This window comes from Erythrolamprus reginae, chromosome 3, assembly GCF_031021105.1.
Source record: "Erythrolamprus reginae isolate rEryReg1 chromosome 3, rEryReg1.hap1, whole genome shotgun sequence".
NCBI lineage: Eukaryota > Metazoa > Chordata > Lepidosauria > Squamata > Dipsadidae > Erythrolamprus > Erythrolamprus reginae.
In genome coordinates, this window is record NC_091952.1 from 206,266,706 (window position 1) to 206,285,304 (window position 18,599).

Here is an 18,599-nt window from a genome sequence, read left to right on the forward strand (position 1 = left end):
CTTGATTATTGCAATGCGCCCTACATGGGGCTACCCTTGAAGAGTGTTTGGAATCTGCAAATAGTCCAGAACGCAGCCACGCAAGCCATTATGGGTATACAGTACATCCATATAACACCAATGCTCTGTGAGCCCCACATTCAATAATTGTCTCTTTATATGTTTCAAGATCATCTTGTTCTGGTACATCTTCTACTCCCACTTCATGTTCTTCTGCATTTTCTGATCCAAATCCAAATTCATCAAGTTCATTATAACAGTTATCAATGTCCTCTTTGCCATCTCCAATTTGTAATCCTATTCCAATTCCAATGTCAATTATTGATTTCATTTCATGGTGGAAGACTCAGAAATCTCCATGCAAATCTCATCCAACAAGTCTCTTATTTCCCTTAATTCCTCCATCTCCTTCTTCTTTACGTAAGAAATAGCTAATTTTGTCCAGCCGTTTAAAACAAACAGCCTACAAAAAATCCAACAAAGCACTTTTTTGTCTATGCAGAAGCAACAACAGGTTTATTTAATCCAGATAGCATGTTTCATGAAGGTCGAGTCTTAGTAAACAAAAAATTACCACTCGAAAAAATTCTCACGGATACAGTCTCTTCCAATAGATGGTAACCATACCGTCCATAAATCTCTTATTGTTATTGTTTTTAAGTTTTCAACTTTCAATCTAAATAATGTAAAAAAAATTACATATAAGACTTTACAAATTCACCAATATTCTTCCAAAATGATTTTTAGTCGTTAACTTTTACTCCCATTTACAAAAAACAGCAATTGTAATATCCATTTAGCTACTCTCCCCAATTTTTTGAGCTCCTTTTCCAGTAATCCATAAGCAAAAAATAACAAAAAGATTTCTCCCTCCGGCAACAATGCTCAACTTGACAGTCAATTCTCCTCGCCACAACACCAGCACAAATTCCCTTTTCTTTTCTGGGTGACTTCCAATTCTTCACGCAACTGTTTCTAGCATGCAGTCTCCTCGGCTAATAGCAGCTAACCACATTCACACTGCTGATGGTGGAGGCTCCAGGTCTGGTTGATCCTGGGGTTTGCTGACCCCCAAGCGGGGACTAAACCAAGTCCCCTTCTTCCCCTCCCATCCAAGGAGGTTTGGGCCGATTCAAACTAAATCGGCACCCCCAAACAGCGGGAAACCGGCATTTCTCTGCAGGAGCGAAAGAAACACCACTGCCACTGAGGACAAATAATGTTGATTGGATAGGTATATATGTTTATTTGGTTGATTGGATTGCTGTGGGGAATTTTATTGTTTTTAGTATTTTAATGCTTTTAATATTAATATTGACTTCTTCTTTTATTGTTGTATTTTATTGTGTTTTATACTGTTGTAAGCGGCCCTGAGTCCTATGGGATTAGGTGGCATAGAATTGAATTGAATTGAATTGAATTGAATTAAATTATTAAATTAAAAAATTAAATTAAATTAAATTAAATTAAATTAAACTAAACTAAACTAAACTAAACTAAACTAAACTAAACTAAACTAAACTAAATTAAATTAAATTAAATTAAATTCACCAACTCAAAATCGTGTGTCTTGCTGGAAGGTGCCCAAATTATTTTTGCTGTCTCACCAGGGAAGTTCCAATAAAGTTTTGACTCAGGTGGGCCACACCTCCATTTAAGCCTTAAGAAATCCCATTGCAAGTTGACTCATGGGACATCTAAAGACTTCTTTTCGTATAAACTGTATGACAGCATGGGGGAGCTCCCCCAAATGTCTCACATGGCCAAAGGTAACCAAGTATGCAATGCATTCTTCTTCAAGCAAGAGTCAATAGTTCAAAGGAAGGTCTAAAATTTGAGACTGGCTTTTCCTGCATTTCAAGAGCATCTCTGTATTATAAATGCTAAAAAATATACCATGCAAAGAAATATTAAATTAAATCATACAGGTAGATACTTCAGATTGGACTTCAAATAAATTGATACCTGTAAGTTTACAAAAGAAACATCTTGCTCAAAACCATCCACAAATTTTAAGAAACAATATTGTAATTTCCAGCCAATATCTGATTGTCAAGTATTGGTCATTATCCAACGCCAATCATATTAATTTGTGTTCGTTCTTATTCATTATATTTGTATTAAAATATTTTCACATCAATAAAATGCCATTATGATTTACATGATTAAAATAAAAAACACTAACACATTATTATAAGAACAAGCAGTACTATAAAAATAAAATCCAATGAAAGTATAAATGCAATTCTCAGAGGTTTCTCTTTTTTTCTCCTGATTTCAGAAAGCCAAGAAGTAGGAAATGATGGAATTTTCTTTCCTTTTCGGTATCCTGCCACTCTTTCTTTTTTTTTTTTGAAGCATTCATAGAAAAGGTTCTATTCCTAATAAAGGTTTACTTAGAAGTATTCAAACTTGGCCACTTTAAGACTTGTGGACTTCAACTCCCAGAATTCTGCTATGCTGGCTGGAGAATTCTGGCAGTTGAAGTCCACAAGTCTTAAAGTGGCCAAATTAGAGAACCTTACATTGGATTGGATTACTTTAAAAAATGTGTCCAATTATGTTAAAAAGAAATTTAAAAGGCAACACTAGTTACATAAGTGTCCCCAAAGGAAGTTCCTTCTGTTCCAGGAGCAGTTAGCAAAATAGCTACTGCAAAGTACTAAATAGATTTATGTAAACAGGTGCAAATTCAATACCTAACTTATATTCCTAGTTTTATTTGACTATAGTACATTATTATTTTCATTAAAGACCTAGATTGCATTTAAATCACTAGTGCATAAGTCACCTAAATGTTTGACTGTTATTTACAATTTTTCTTTGTCCTTCTTCCCACAGAGTCCTAAATACTCACTGAAAACTAGATGGACAGAAGTAATCTTAGCAAAAGGATGTCAAATGTTTATTCAGGGTAAGGAATATTTAGATTTCAAATAGCATTTAATCAAATGTCCTTTAATGAAATTTTCATTCATAAGACCTTTTGAGAGAAGATATACAGGCAATACAGAACAGAATTTCTGTTCTAGGCCAGGCTGTTGTTAAGTGAATCATGCACAATTGTAAGAGAATCACTGTAGTTATTAAATCACATGGTTATTAAGCATATTTAGCTTTGCCCATTGACTTTGCAAATCAGAAATTAGCTGGGAAGATTGTAAAAAAAAACAACCTGAACACTGGAACTGTCATAAATGCATGCAAGTTGCCAAATGTGAATGTGATTGTGGTGATGCTGTAATGGTTCTAAGTGTGAAGATTGATCATAAGTCATTTTTTCAGTGTTATTTGTAACTTCAAATGGGTACTAAAGGAATGGTTGAGACTACCCATATGTTGTTTATTGCTCATATATAATAGTTTATAAATAATCAGTTGCTATGATGGTATGCAAGGATTTTATTTATTTATTTATTTATTTATTTATTTACTTACTTACTTACTTACTTACTTACTTACTTACTTACTTACTTACTTACTTACTTACTTGTTCACTTGTTTACTATTGCTGATTTTTGCTTCTATACATGTGCAGAAACCGGGTTTTTGCTGACTCATGCTTAAACAGTGGTCTACCAGGACATCCAAATCCCTTTCACAGATGCTGCTATTGAGTGTCTGTACCTCTGCATCTGTTTTTTCTGGCCTAAGAATAGGCCCTTGGTTTTCTCATCACCAAACCAGATTTTCACGGGTATATGTATGTAGATTGTTAAAAAACGGCTAAAAAAAACATCAGGCTGGTGTTTCTGTCCTTGTTCTAGGGCGAACAAGGACAGAAAAACCAGCCTGAAGATGACGAGTGGAACCTCGTCGAAACATCACCAGAAATTTCCAAATCCTATATGGGAAGAAACCCGAATATACCAAGACCGTCATACCTGTACCCGTGAAAATCTACGAATATATATATATATATATATATAAAGAATAGTCCTAAAAATGCGAGTTCCAGGTACATACGTGAATGATGAGGCAGCAGCCATCTCGATCACCGGAACATAGAGACTTTAATAAAACCACTTAGCTTTCGTTAGCGTGCTGCTAACTTCGTCAGAGTTTTTAAATGCCGTGGGAGACAAACATCTTTATAAAGCATTACTCAGTCTGCTCATTGCCCGCGTCACGGGGCCACACCCTTCCCTCCCCCCTGCGGTAAGCCTAATTGTGGGCTTAATCCTGCTGGCTGAAGGGAGATCTACCGCTTTTGCTCGTGTTTGTTGCCTTTTTCCCTCCCCAAGGGAGGGGGTGGGATTGTGAGGCTTAATCCTGCTGGCTGTAGGGAGATCTACCGCTTTTACTCGTGTCTGTTGCCTTTTTCCCTCCCCAAGGGAGGGGGTGGAATTGTGAGGCTTAATCCTGCTGGCTGTAGGGAGATCTACCGCTTTTACTCGTGTCTGTTGCCTTTTTCCCTCCCCAAGGGAGGGGGTGGAGTTGTGAGGCAATGCTTCGGAGGTGTTTGGTATTCCTTTCTTCCCCCCATTGTCGTTGTTACTTTCTATAGTGGTACATGTCTGCTCTTGCAATTTTTTTACCCATGTCCTCGTCCTAGGTCTACACTGTTCTAATCCCCCCTTGTCCTCTATGTTAGACTTAGATTGTGCCCCTCCACCTCTACCTCCGTATTGCTCCAGTATGTTCTCTTGTTTCTCGTGGGGGGTTATCCCACCCTCATTCGGCTGGTTTCTATGTCTGGCCTGGGGAATTCTGCTGGGGGCTGTGTCCAATCTTAATGACCCATCTCCTTTAAGTTGTTGTTGGTGCCTTAAAGCCTGGTATGCCGATGGCATATCGATGTGTCTATTTAAAGAGTTTTCATTCGAGAACCAGGCTTCTTTTAGGAGGCGACCTCCCTTGGTTTCATCCCGTGCCAGAATCTCAGTTCCCTGGAAATCGAAGCCATGGCCTTGCTCCTCCATGTGTATCCAAATCTGGGAGCGCTGTTCCTGACGCCGGACCGCTAATTTGTGTTCGTGTACACGTGTACACAGATAAAAGGTTGAGAACTCGTGTACACGAACACAAATTAGCGGTCCGGCGTCAGGAACAGCGCTCCCAGATTTGGATACACATGGAGGAGCAAGGCCATGGCTTCGATTTCCAGGGAACTGAGATTCTGGCACGGGATGAAACCAAGGGAGGTCGCCTCCTAAAAGAAGCCTGGTTCTCGAATGAAAACTCTTTAAATAGACACATCGATATGCCATCGGCATACCAGGCTTTAAGGCACCAACAACGACTTAAAGGAGATGGGTCATTAAGATTGGACACAGCCCCCAGCAGAATTCCCCAGGCCAGACATAGAAACCAGCCGAATGAGGGTGGGATAACCCCCCACGAGAAACAAGAGAACATACTGGAGCAATACGGAGGTAGAGGTGGAGGGGCACAATCTAAGTCTAACATAGAGGACAAGGGGGGATTAGAACAGTGTAGACCTAGGACGAGGACATGGGTAAAAAAATTGCAAGAGCAGACATGTACCACTATAGAAAGTAACAACGACAATGGGGGGAAGAAAGGAATACCAAACACCTCCGAAGCATTGCCTCACAACTCCACCCCCTCCCTTGGGGAGGGAAAAAGGCAACAGACACGAGCAAAAGCAGTAGATCTCCCTTCAGCCAGCAGGATTAAGCCCACAATTAGGCTTACCGCAGGGGGGAGGGAAGGGTGTGGCCCCGTGACGCGGGCAATGAGCAGACTGAGTAATGCTTTATAAAGATGTTTGTCTCCCACGGCATTTAAAAACTCTGACGAAGTTAGCAGCACGCTAACGAAAGCTAAGTGGTTTTATTAAAGTCTCTATGTTCCGGTGATCGAGATGGCTGCTGCCTCATCATTCACATATATATATATATATATATGTGTGTGTGTGTGTGTGTGTGTGTGTGTGTGTGTGTGTGACATGTGTAAGCTGAATTTGGAAATTAAGGGAGACTAGGATAGATCTATTTCGGCCTTATTTTGGCCTCATCAGCTAGCCATACCCACTGGGACTTGAACCTGCAACCTTTGCCTTGTAAGGCAGAGAATTATCCTCTAGGCTACAGTATCCAATCCCTTCAGCTCTGTACCAGGGAAGGGTTACATTTTGTGTCGAATCACCCTGGTATATTGAAGGAACATCACAGCTCCTTTTTTGCCTCTCGGCCCAACCCAGGGCCATTTCCAAGGCAGTTAATTTTATTGATAGCCGACAATTCTATCTGTATGTGTCACATATTTAAGCTGAATTTGAAAATTAAGGGAGACTAGGATAGATCTATTTCGGCCTTATATATATATATATATATATACACACATATACACACACACACACACACACACTTTAGATGCACACACAAAGCATGTACGCAGCCACGAGGCACAGAAGAAAACAAACGGGCAGTGAAATAAGTTAGAATTGAAATGAACTACATCTTGCTGGATACATTAAGCAAAATTTAGCCCTTACATGGTTATCTATGTACTTCAGCATTCTTGCAACCAATTGCCTAAAACAATAATTTTATACAAACAAGAGTTACTGTGCATTTCACCAGGTACTCAACACTATCAGACCCAAAGCTTCTCCAGAGTTTTACTGAAACCATGGAAAACTCATATGCAGAGAGTACTTGTCTTCACAGTTCTAGAACAATAATAATTGAAACTTGTACATGTTTAATTTTAAAATATCAGAAAGAACCTGATAGCACTTTTCCCAACTAAAAATCTTTATTAAAAGACATAAGCTTATTAATCCAAAATGGAGCTATTAGATTCCTTTATACCTTTTCTTTGGGGAACTTGCAGGTTATTTCAAAATTTATGTGCTCACATTAACTTTTGTGCAAAGTGCAATGAATGAAATCACCAAAATTACTGTTATGAAGATTCCATCCATAAATATAGACCACCGTATCTGTTCATGCAGTGGGGATATATTCCATCAGAAAAGTTATTTCCAGAGGAATATGACATGTCTATGAACTTGCTGATGATTCTTTATAGCCTTGTGCCTCTTTTAAATGTCTTAATTCAGTTAAGCACAAATAAATTTGCTAGGATTAAATAGATTTAACACAGATTGTTTTTCATTATTTCACCATTCAAGTATGTGTATGTTTACTTTGTTAGGAATTAAATTTATTTTACAAGTGGAAAAAACAATATTTATTTATTTTTAATCAGATTTCTCCATAAAGACATATTTATTTTTATATTGAACGTGTATATTATTTTATATCCTGTGAAAATAACCTAACTACTTTGTGATTCAGAGGATCAAAGCAGAAGAGATGAGTTGGATTACCTCCAGAGAAAGGAGCTGCAGCTGAATTTTGCCTCACCCAGAACATTCCATTTCGAGACATAATGTGGGCATGAACAACATTCTTATTAAATTCACATCCACTCCTATCAATTGGCATGACAGATACTGTACATATAATGCATTTGCTATTGCGCTGAACTTCTGTTCTCTAATACGGGGACTCCACTGGAAAGTAACCCCACCTTCAAATACTTTCTAAGCAGGCTTAGAATTATTCAGCTTCTTTCTATTTCTATTTAAAGATTACTTGAAAGCTAAAAAAAATTATATGTGATGCAAATGACTTTCAAAGCAACAAAATACGTTAATAATTTGGGAAGGGATAACACTAGGTTATTTCACATTTCTTTAAATACTCATTACCGGACTCAATTGTGTCAACCCCTAACCCCCAACACTTCTCCCTTAGACTCTCCATGATTGACCTCTCCAGGTTCCTAAGAGGCCAGTAAGGGGCGTACATAAGTGCACTGGTGTGCCTTTTGTCCCCTGTCCAATTGTCTTTCCTTTCTTTCACCTATCTTATATATTATCTTCCTTTCATATATACTCTCCTCTAAGTTCACTTTCACCCTCTTTTATATTATCACATGTCTATTTTTCTTCCTATGTATTTATGTATTGGACAAATGAATAAATAAATAAATAAAATAAAATAAACGAGTTACTTTTCTTTCTGGAGCAAATACAGGATTCCTTAGGTAGGATTTAGAAACTAAAATGGAAGGAAACCAAATCAGCAAATCTAATAAATTACCAAATTGTAACAAGCTTCAATCCTAGTTAAGAGAAAATAAATTTAGCATTAAACAAAATCATTTCTCACTTGCAGTTAAGGGAGAAACTTAAAATGCCCTTTGTAGAGAGAAATATATATATTTACGCAACGAATCCCCACTGTAGTGGTTAATGTGACAACTGGGTATACTTAGTCATCACTGGGTTATTCTGTGGTGAAGTCCCTCTCTCTCTCTCTGTCTCTGTCTCTGTCTCTGTCTCTCTCTCTCTCTCTCTCTCTCACACACACACACACACACACACACACACACATTCTGATGCTTCAAAATTGGCTTCGTTGACAGAAATCCAGGGCAATAAAGTATTTCAAAGGAAAGAAAATATTTTCTTGGCAACAAATTCATTAGAGGCTTCTACAGAGCTTTTCAATTTTGAAACTTCATTTCATAAAGTTAAACATTAATTACTGCTTAGAGTTAGACTAGTGAACCTGCAGCAGGAACCCCACCCAGTGTCAGAATATAGCCAGGGATTGCTCCTGATACCTGTTCACTATATCATCATGAACTCCACCCATATAAATGAGCACAAAAAAGACTTGTAGTTTCTGAAGTTATCCTGGTCTATGAACTCAGTTACACCTCACAAGGTGCAACAAATTTAAGAGAAAGCACTGAGTAAGAGGAGGAAGTCAGTATTTAATCTAATTATCATTGTCATCTGACCACAGAAATGGCCTGCCTTTTAATAGCCGCTCTAGCTTGATTCACCATTTCAAATTAAATTCAAAGTACAACAGAACATTTTAAAGCAATACAGAATAATGATTCCTAAGCACAGACTTATTTAAAAAGTTATATTATAACTTAAATTATATAGTAATTTCACCAACATGACTTTATCATTCAATATACAGGTAGTCCTCAACTTACAACAGTTCATTTAGTGACCATTTAAAGTTATAACGGCACGGGAAAAAAGTGACTTATGACCATTTTTCATACTTACAACCACTGTAGCATCCCTATGGTCATTTGTTCAAAATTCAGTTGCTTAACAACTGGTTCACATTTATGATGGTTACAGTCACCTGGGGTCATGTGATCACCCTTTGTGACCTTCTGACAAAAAAGAAATCAATGGGGAATCCAGATTCACTTAATAACCATGCTAGTAACTTAATAAGTGCAAGGATTCACTTAACAACTATGGCAAGACAGGTCATAATATGGGGCAAACTCACTTAATGAAAGTTTCACTTTGCAACGTTAATCTTGGACAGTTATGGTAGTGACTTGTGAACTACCTGTATATTGTATTTGGGGGGAAGAGGTTTAAAGACTTTAATTACCAAAATATTTAAAAACAAACACAAGGAAGATTTAATTTTTTCTATTGTAGTGGAGAAAGTAGTTAAATAGTATGACAAGAATGGCAATTAAATAATCTTGTAAGTATTCCTTATAATAAGATTTAAAGCAGGGGTGGGTTATACCTACCTTCGCTACTGATGTGCATTGCAACAATTGTTTGTTTGTTTGTTTGTTTTTTGTTTTTTGTTTGTTTGATTGACTGACTGACTGACTGACTGACTGATTGATTGATTGATCGATCGATCGATTGATTGATTGATTGATTGATAAGCCGCCCAATTCCAGAATCTGGGCAGTGTACAACAATGTAAAAAACAATATAAAAACAATTAAAACCCTTAAGAATAAAAGCATTCATTTCTTCCTTGCCCAGAACTGGATGATATTGCTCATCAGCCCCAGGCCTGTCAGCAGAGCCAGGTTTTGACAGCTTTCCAGAAGGCCAGGAGGGTGAAGGAGGTATGAACGTCTGGGGGCAGTTGGTTCCAGAGAACCGGAGCCGCAACAGAGAAGGCCCTCCCACACAGCCCCGCCAACCATCATTATCTAGCTGATGGGACTGGGAGGAAGCCAACCCTGTGGATCCTAGTCGATCACTGGAGGGTATGCGGCAGAAGACAGTCCCGTAAATAGTCTGGCCCTAAGCCATGAAGGGCTTTATAGGTGATGACCAACACCTTAAATTACCTCCAGAAACCGATTGGGAGCCAGTGCAGCTCGCGGGGTATTGGTGTGATGTGTTTCTTGTGCACATGTGCCTCTTCCAGCAATTTCATTTTCATGCAGGCCAAAACACAGCTGTGCTTTGGATGAAGAAATAAAGGTATTAACCTGGGGGCAGGTGAAAGGGCTTTTTTCACAGCAGAGGATAAGGTCATACAAACAATGAAAAAAATCACTGAAAATTCATAAAAAAAAGATTGTGGCACACATGGATCATTACCGGATCTGAGATGCCTAAATTACATCACCAGCGAATCACTAATGGCTCAGGCGATCTGATGGGAGGGAGCTACCCCTGCTTTAAAGGTGGTTCAATGTCCGAGTGCTCTGAGTCTATTACCAACATGGACTGGAACAGGGGGGACACCCCACCAGTAGCAAAAATGGAGGTGAGCACATGCACCAAGGTGAGATTTGGCTTCTGTGCATTCGCAGGAAGCAAAATCTTGTGAGAGGATGCATGCACGCAAGAGATTTTGGTGAATTTCTGCAATTTTTTGCTTCCACACATCCGCAGAAGCAAAGAAAAATCACAAAAATTTCACGTACCCACACATCTTCTTGCAGGATTTGCTTCCTGTGCATGAGCAGATGCCAAATCTCGCTTGTCACCCGTAGCTGCGCACGCATCAGCACCGGTAGCAGTGGTAACTTGGAACCCCCACCTGTCCATTACTACAAAAAGGCATTCACATGGAAGTATGTCAGATGAATATTATATCACTGGGACAGGAAGTTTCAAGCAACAGAAGGAAAAGTTACATTCGATTTGAAAATTAAAAGTAGGAAATACTAAATTTAAAAAAAATAAAGGATCACTTGATTCTGAAAGGCTTTCTGGGACAACACTCCACAACTAGGGTGACATGATAAAGGGAAGAAAGTCCACCTTTTCCTTACCTACCGGTTACCAAGGGAGTCAAAAGGGTGTGGTTAAACAAGTCAAGATAGCGGCTAGGACACTGCAAACAAAGTTCCACCCATCTTTCATATATGAATCATATTTGTGACATCACATACATGAAAAATAGAGCTTTGATCATATGTTGATTTTTTTTAAACCTGCAGATACTGTTGCCTGTTGCTAAAAATTTCAGAGGCGCACCTGGAGGATGGACTCTACATTAAGGACTAGCAAATATAGGTTGCTAGTTGTTCTTGCTCTCTTCCTGCATTCTCTTTGCCCTCCTCCACAAGGACTGAACGGGCACTTTTGGTTCAATTTATCAGTACTTTCTACAATGCATAAACACTCACAGAAAATATGCACTGTTGTCTTTTTAGTTCTGTGAGAAAAATAAGCCCTTTGTCTACATTCATGCTGACTTTCAAAGTACTGTCAGAGGTTTCTATGGAAATATTCAATATACATACCACTCCCTTATTCTAAAGCAAGTTAGGCAAGGTTTCCCTCAGATGGGTTTATCAGGAAGCTTGCCCTACAGTTGTTTATTTGGTTCACATTATCTGGCTAACGTGAAGACACTGAGGGACCTCCTGCAATTTGCAGGAGCCAGTTCAAAACATTTTTTTCCCTTATGCTTTGCCAGTAGCCTCAGTCTGAGCACGTTGGAGCAGCTATTTTAAACCAGGAACAACTAGTTTAAATTACCTAATTTAAACCAAATGAAAGCAGTTGTAACTATCCCTGCTGCTACTGAAGAACACTGAAGGTTCTTAAAAACAATGTTTCTGTTAAAAGAGTAAACGAGTAACAGAGAACTGTTTGCTAGATTCTCACAAGTTTCCAGAATTGTGGTCTGCCTAGTCAGAAATCACAAAACATCTACAGGATCAGAGATTGCCGATACAAGTACAGTGGTACCTCTACTTAAAAACACCTCTACTTAAGAACTTTTCTAGATAAGAACCGGGTGTTCAAGATATTTTTGCCTCTTCTTAAGAACCCCTTTTCTACTTAAGAACCCAAGCCCGGAAAATTTTCCCAGGAAATTTGAGAGCGACACAAAGGCCTGGCCAGTTTCCTGCCATTCCCCCTGGGTTTCTCTCTCTGGCACAGTGTATGGGAGGCAGCCTTGCATCGGGTGTATGGGAGGTGCATGCTCCTCCTTGCCACTTCAGAGTCTCTTTTTTTTCAGTCAAAGGACCAGGAAAGCACCTAGGTTTCTCTCTCTGGTGCGGTGTATGGGAGGCAGCCTCGTGATGGGTATATGGGAGGCACGTGCTGCTCCTCGCTGCCTCAGAGTCCCTCTTTTTTTTCAGTCAAAGGAGCGGGAAACCACCTGGGTTTCTCTCTCTGGTGCAGTGTATGGGAGGCAGCCTCGCGCGGGTGTATGGGAGGTGCATGCTCCTCCTCGCCACCTCACAGTCCCTCTTTTTTTTAAAGCCTTTTTTTTATTCCCCTCACCTCACCTTCTTCCTTCAGAAGTGACTCTCCTCCTCCTCTTCTTCTTCCTCCTCCTCCTCCCACTCAAATTCCGAGCTTTTATTTCTTTCCTAATGGGTTTGCATGCATTATTTGCTTTTACATTGATTCCTATGAGAAAAATTGCTTCTTCTTAAGAACGTTTCTACTTAAGAACCTGGTCATGGAACGAATTAAGTTCTTAAGTAGACCTACCACTGTACATGATTGGAAAGACCAAGCAATGCTTACTAAATCTAATTTTATTGACAATTTCAAAAGACAAGTATTTCTTGACTAGGACTGAATGATGAGACTAAAAATAATTTGCTAAAATGTTTCTATATTAGATATTGGAAGAAAACAATTTTATTGTAGAGAAACAAGTTATGGTATTAAAATTGAGGAGAGATCAAAAGATCGGCAGCGCCGGACTTACCCGGCGGCAGGCTTTGCTGGAGGGACCGGGAGACACGGTCCCTCATGGCGGCCGCCATTTTGGATCCCGGGCGAAGTCTCGCAATGCGAGACTTCGCTCGGGAGATCGGGCCTAATTGGCCAGGCTCCTGATTGGTCCGGGCGGGGCCTGCTTGCCCTATATAAGGGCGAGCAGGCCCGGGGCTCTCCCTTTTCGCCCGGACTGCAGAGCCTCGAGCAGACATTTGTCAGTCTGCTCGCGGCGGCCATTTTGTGGACGGCCTCGTGCGAGGCGCCATTTTGTGGCCTGTAGGACAGCGAGAAGCCCTTCTTGTCACAGCGGAGCCAGCATCGGCTGGGCTCCGCTCCGGTTTGGAGCCGCATTAGCATCGTTGGTGGTGGTGTGGTGTGCTGCCCTTGGGTGGCCTCGCGGGCCCGCGGGGGTCTTCCTGGGGGCTTGAGGCCTTGTCATAAAAGGCCTGGTGGTGGGGCCTTCCTGCCACCGTCTGGGAGGGGTTGGTGGTTTGGCCTCCTGGGAGGTTTGCGCTTCGAGGCCTGCTGGTTAGGGCAGGCCTTGCCTGGGAGTGCAGGGCCTTCGGGGGGGGAGTTGTCACGCCCTCTTCTCCTCTTTAGTTTGCTTCTAGACTGCAAGTTAGGGTCATGGCTCCTAAAAAGCGTCAAGCTCAGGGCCCTCCGCCCCAACCAGTGGTGCGGCCCAGGAGGGCTGCCAGGCCGTCTGCCCGGGCTCGGGCTGTGGCAGAGGGGCCCCCGGGTGGGATCCCGGCTGGGGGGGGGGTGGGGTTTATGCCCACAGTCCCTCAACCCGAGATTTCCCCTTCTCTCTCCTGGGCCAGGGTCTTGGAGCGGCTTGATGACTTGGAGAGGTGGCGGTCGGGTGCAGGCCTGGAGGGGCTTCCCACGACTGCCACCGCAGCATGGGGCACTGACCCCGAAGAGGAGTCAACCCCAGAGGGGCAAGTGGCCCACAACACGCAGACGGCCCACACCGGGCAGACGGCCCACACCGGGCAGACAGCCCAGACCGGGCAGATGGCCCAGTCGGGGCAGTGGTCATCGTTCCAGGGCCCAACAAGGATGGGCCCACCGTGGATGGCTTCGACCCCTTACGGGGCAGGTGAGGTCGCACCACACGTAGGCACATCACCGCTCCTTCCTGTGCAAGGTCCCAGGTTTATCCCGCCTGCATTGGGGAGTGGCAACAGCTTCATGCGGGCTGCTGCGGGCACATGCGGGCAGGTCTGGTCTCCGCCTGCCCCGCCAGTGGGGGCGCCAGGGGTGTCTTTCCCACCTGGGGCGGGGGTGGGGGGTTGGATCTCTCCTCCGCCGGCCATTATGCCACCGCCCCCTTTTGTGTATCCTTCGGGGCTTGGTGTGCTGGGGTCGGGGGCCACCACGGTGTGGGACCCGTTCGCCAGCATCAAGCCTGGGGCCATCCCTTGTGGGTTGCCCGCAACACCTTTAGGTTATCATCTCCACCCGTCGGTGAAGGAAGCAATATGGCGGGGGGAGTATGTCGACCTTTTCTCCATTCTAAACAGGGAGGTCCCCAAGCAAGACAAGGAGGTGGTGCCTGGGGAGAAGGTTAAGAAAACAAAGGTCACAAAGTGTTTCAGCTCTTGGCTGTACGCTTTTTTGACCTTTGCGTCGGTGGTAATTCAGAGGCAGCCGGGTAGGGCCGCTGCCTTGCTGAAGTACATCGACCTTATAGCGAGGGCCCACTTTGAATATGGGGGCACCATATGGAGGCATTACGATAAGGGGTTCAGGATGCGTATTGCCCATGACCCCTACTTGCCCTGGGATATGGTGGTTCCGGACCTGTGGTTCCAGGCCACGCATATGTCAGGGAAGGAGGGCTGTGATAGGACCGATAGCGGTCACTTTATGGAAGAGGAGCCCGTGACGCCCGCGCCGGCCAAGGCCGTGGCGGGTGCCGTCGGGAAAGGGGCCTCTTTGGTGTGTCACGAGTTCGCTGCAAAGGGGGCGTGTTTTCGTCCCATTTGCAGGTTTCGTCACGCCTGCGGAAGTGGTGGGGGAAACCATTCCGCAGCCGTGTGCCCCCGCCCCAAGAAGGGGGCTGAAAAGAAGGGCTTGGGTCTCCCAAAGCCTCCCCCGCCTGCTGGGGCAAAAGGGGCCCAGCCCAATTAATTTACGAGTGCTTGAGGGTTGGTTGGGTGACTACCACCCTCGCTCGAGAGCGGACGCTCTCTTGCTAGGTTTTTCGGAGGGATTTAGGATCCCTTACATGGGTGTTAGGAGGGCCTTCATGTCTGACAACCTTAGGTCGGTTGTTGGTCATGAAGACATTGTTAGGGAGAAGATTCAGAAGGAGGTGGCCGAGGGCAGGGTCCTCGGGCCCTTCCCGGAGCCGCCCTTCCCGAATCTTCGTGTGTCTCCCTTAGGTGTGGTCCCCAAAAAGGCGAGTGGTGAATTTAGGTTGATTCACCATTTGTCTTTTCCAAAAGGGGAGTCAGTGAATGATTTCATTCCTGACGAGCTGTGTTCAGTCCGGTATGCGTCCTTTGATGCAGCCGTGACTATGGTTAGGAAGTGTGGGGTGGGAGTCCTTATGGGTAAATGCAACATTAAGTCGGCATTCCGGCTCCTCCCCATACACCCAGACGACTTTGAGCTGTTGGGCTTCCATTTCGAGGGGGGTTATTACGTGGACAGAGCCTTGCCCATGGGTTGCTCTGTCTCGTGCTCGCTTTTCGAGAGTTTTAGCACCTTTTTGGAGTGGGCGCTCAGGAGGCAAAGTGGTCTGGGTACGGTCGTTCACTACCTTGATGATTTCCTGTTGGCGGGGCCTGCGCATTCGGAGCAATGTTTTGCTCTGATGAGGGACTTCGAAGCCCTTTGTGCTCAATTAGGGGTGCCTTTAGCCTCTGAGAAGACCGAAGGCCCCGCCACCAGGATTACCTTTCTGGGTATTGAATTGGACTCAGAGGAGCAATCTTCCAGATTGCCCCTAGAGAAGTTGGTCAAGATTAAAAGGAAGCTGGATGAGGTGCTGGGCTGCCGGAAGGTGACCCTACGGCAGCTTCAGGAATTGGCAGGCATTCTTAATTTTGCCTGTCGGGTAGTTGTTCCTGGTAGGGCTTTTTCCAGGAGGTTGTATGACGCGATGAAGGGGCTCCGTTTGCCCCATCATCATACCCGCCTCTGCGCTGGGGTCAGGGCTGACCTCGGCGTGTGGCGGGATTTCTTGGTCAGGTTTAATGGTTTGTCTTTCTGGAGGCACGAGCTTCTTTTGGAAGCTGAGTTGCAGCTCTGCTCTGATGCCGCGGGGACTTGTGGTTTCGGGGTGGTGTTAGGTGACCAGTGGTGCTGGTCGGCATGGCCTCCGGAATGGAGTGCCTCTTCGTTGGTTAAGGACCTGACGTTCTTGGAGCTCTTCCCTTAATAGTGGCCTTAGAGCTTTGGGGGGAGCAGTTTAGGGACAAGACCGTGCACTTTTGGTGTGACAACCTAGCGGTTGTCCATGTGGTGAATGCCCTGTCCTCAAAGAGCGACAGGGTCATGCGGCTTGTCCGCCATTTTGTGCACAGGTCCTTGTCTCTAAACGCATTGTTTTTGGCTAAGCATGTCCCCGGGTTGGAGAACGGGGTCGCTGATGCCTTGTCCCGTGGTCAGTTGTCCAGGTTTCGGACCCTGGCCCCGTGGGCCCGAGAGTTGCCAGAAGCGTTCCCCAGCCACCTCTGGAGTCTGGGGGGGATCCAGAGTGGTGGAGAGACGAGGCATCCCGGGCAATCTCCTTGTCTGTAGCGCCCGGCACCCTCAGGGCATACCAGCGTGCAGGTAAGGAGTTTGGGGAGTTCAGGCAGGGCAGGGGTTACCAGCTTAGTTGGCCTGTCCCTGTAGAGCACTTGGCCGAGTTTTGCGTCCAGCTTAGGCAGCGTGGCCTGTCAGTTAGGACGATCCGGTCCCGGTTAGCCGGCCTCGCCTTTCTGTCCAAGGCGGGGGGGTTTGCAGATTTTTCGGGTGACTTTCGCATCCGGAAGATGCTGGAAGGCTGGCTTAGGGAGCAAGCTGGGGCCCCTGGTGACACTCGTCAGGCTCTGATGGTGGAGCAGCTGTCTTTATTCAACGGGGTTTTTGACAGTCTGTGTTCCTCATTGTACGAGGCCCGTCTTTTTAGGGCAGCGGCTTGTGTCATGTTTTTTGGGGCCCTTAGGGTCAGCGAGGCCATGGCTTCATCTCAGGCTGACACTTCGCTCCGAGCCTTCCAGTACGCTGATCTGGCCTTTAGACAAGGGGGGGTGTCCCTTGTAGTAAGGCGGTCTAAGACAGATCAGCTGCGCAGAGGGGTTACCATCGAACTTAGTGCGGCCACCGACCAGTCGGTGTGTCCGGTGGCCGCCCTACAGCTCTATTGTGGTTTGCGGGGGTCAGGTCAGGGGTATCTGTTTAGGCATTGGGACGGTACCCCCCTGACCCGTTTCCAATTTTGGGCGCTAGTATCCAGGGCGATGGCCCAGGTGGGCATGGATCCCTCCGGTTACGGAACGCATTCGTTCCGTATCGGCGGCGCCACTAGCGCGGCACTTTCTGGTTTCCCGGCCCATCGGATTCGGGAGATCGGCCGCTGGCGGTCAGTGGCATATTTGGGTTATGTTAGGCCCGCTGAGGATCCTAGGCAGGGCTTAGGCTAGGTAACCTCTCTGTGTGTATGTCCTCTTGCAGGTCCCCAGGCTAACATGAAACCGACGGCGCTGCTGTGTGGCCACAGCATGATTTTTTGGGCCGGCTGCTTGGCAGCCAGGAGCGCCATCGGGACCCAGCTGTCCCTGGGGCAGTGGGTCAAGGTTGCCTGGATGGGCCGGAGAGGTATGCGGTGGGAGGGTCTCCTACCGGCGTTGCTGGGCGGTCAGCATTCTGTGGCTGCGCCCGGCAGTATGGGGGGCGGCTCCTGGAGTCGTGCCCAAGTGGGTTTGGGTGGGCAGCGTCCTGTGGCCGCACCCAGGTGGCTGGTATTGCACTTAGGTGGCAATGACCTGTGCATACTGGGAGGCCTGGTGCTGATCATCCAGGCACGCGAAGACCTGCGAAGGCTTCGTGAGGTATGGCCCACCACGCAAGTGGTGTGGTCAGAAATATTACCTAGGCTTGTGTGGAGGGACGCCTCTTCCCTTAGGGCCATTCACCGGGCTAGGCGACGGGTGAATAGGGCTATGGGTAAAACAGTTAGGGAACTAGGTGGGGTTGTAGTGCCCCATCCCCTTATCACAATAGACCGGCCATGGCTTTACCGGGCCGATGGCGTTCACCTGTCTGAGCGGGGGAACGCCATTTTCTTACAGGACCTGCAGCGGTCTCTGCGTGAGCTGGCGCAGCTAGAGGGGGGAGTCGGGGGGCCAAGATAGAGATCTGACCCCCACTCCTGTGGCAGGTTAGGGGCGGAAAACTGGGGTGGTTTAGCAACCGCGCGTTCTCCCTTGGGCATCTTTGGGGATGATTGACAGGTTCTCCGCAAGCTCATGGAGGGAGTTTCTGCCTGAGCAGCTGGGGGGAACCTGTCTTTGGGTCCTGCACCTTTAATTCCCGGATTCGGGTTAGCCGGTGGGACCCCCCTCATGCATAGCATGGCAGGGTCGCAGGTGACGGCCTGGCCCTCACCTGGACTTGCATCGAGATACGCCCA

The 18,599-nt window shown here is 45.3% G+C and overlaps 1 protein-coding gene across 1 annotated transcript in view; it reads left to right on the top strand.

The window, feature by feature from the left end:
- The first annotated feature begins 1,732 nt into the window (after positions 1-1,732).
- The window catches only part of DSG4 (desmoglein 4), a 61,808-nt gene continuing 44,941 nt past the window's right edge, over positions 1,733-18,599 (top strand). The window contains exon 1 of the mRNA XM_070748637.1: positions 1,733-1,769. Coding sequence (XP_070604738.1) covers positions 1,733-1,769 — 37 coding nt within the window. The remainder of the gene's footprint in view (positions 1,770-18,599) is intronic.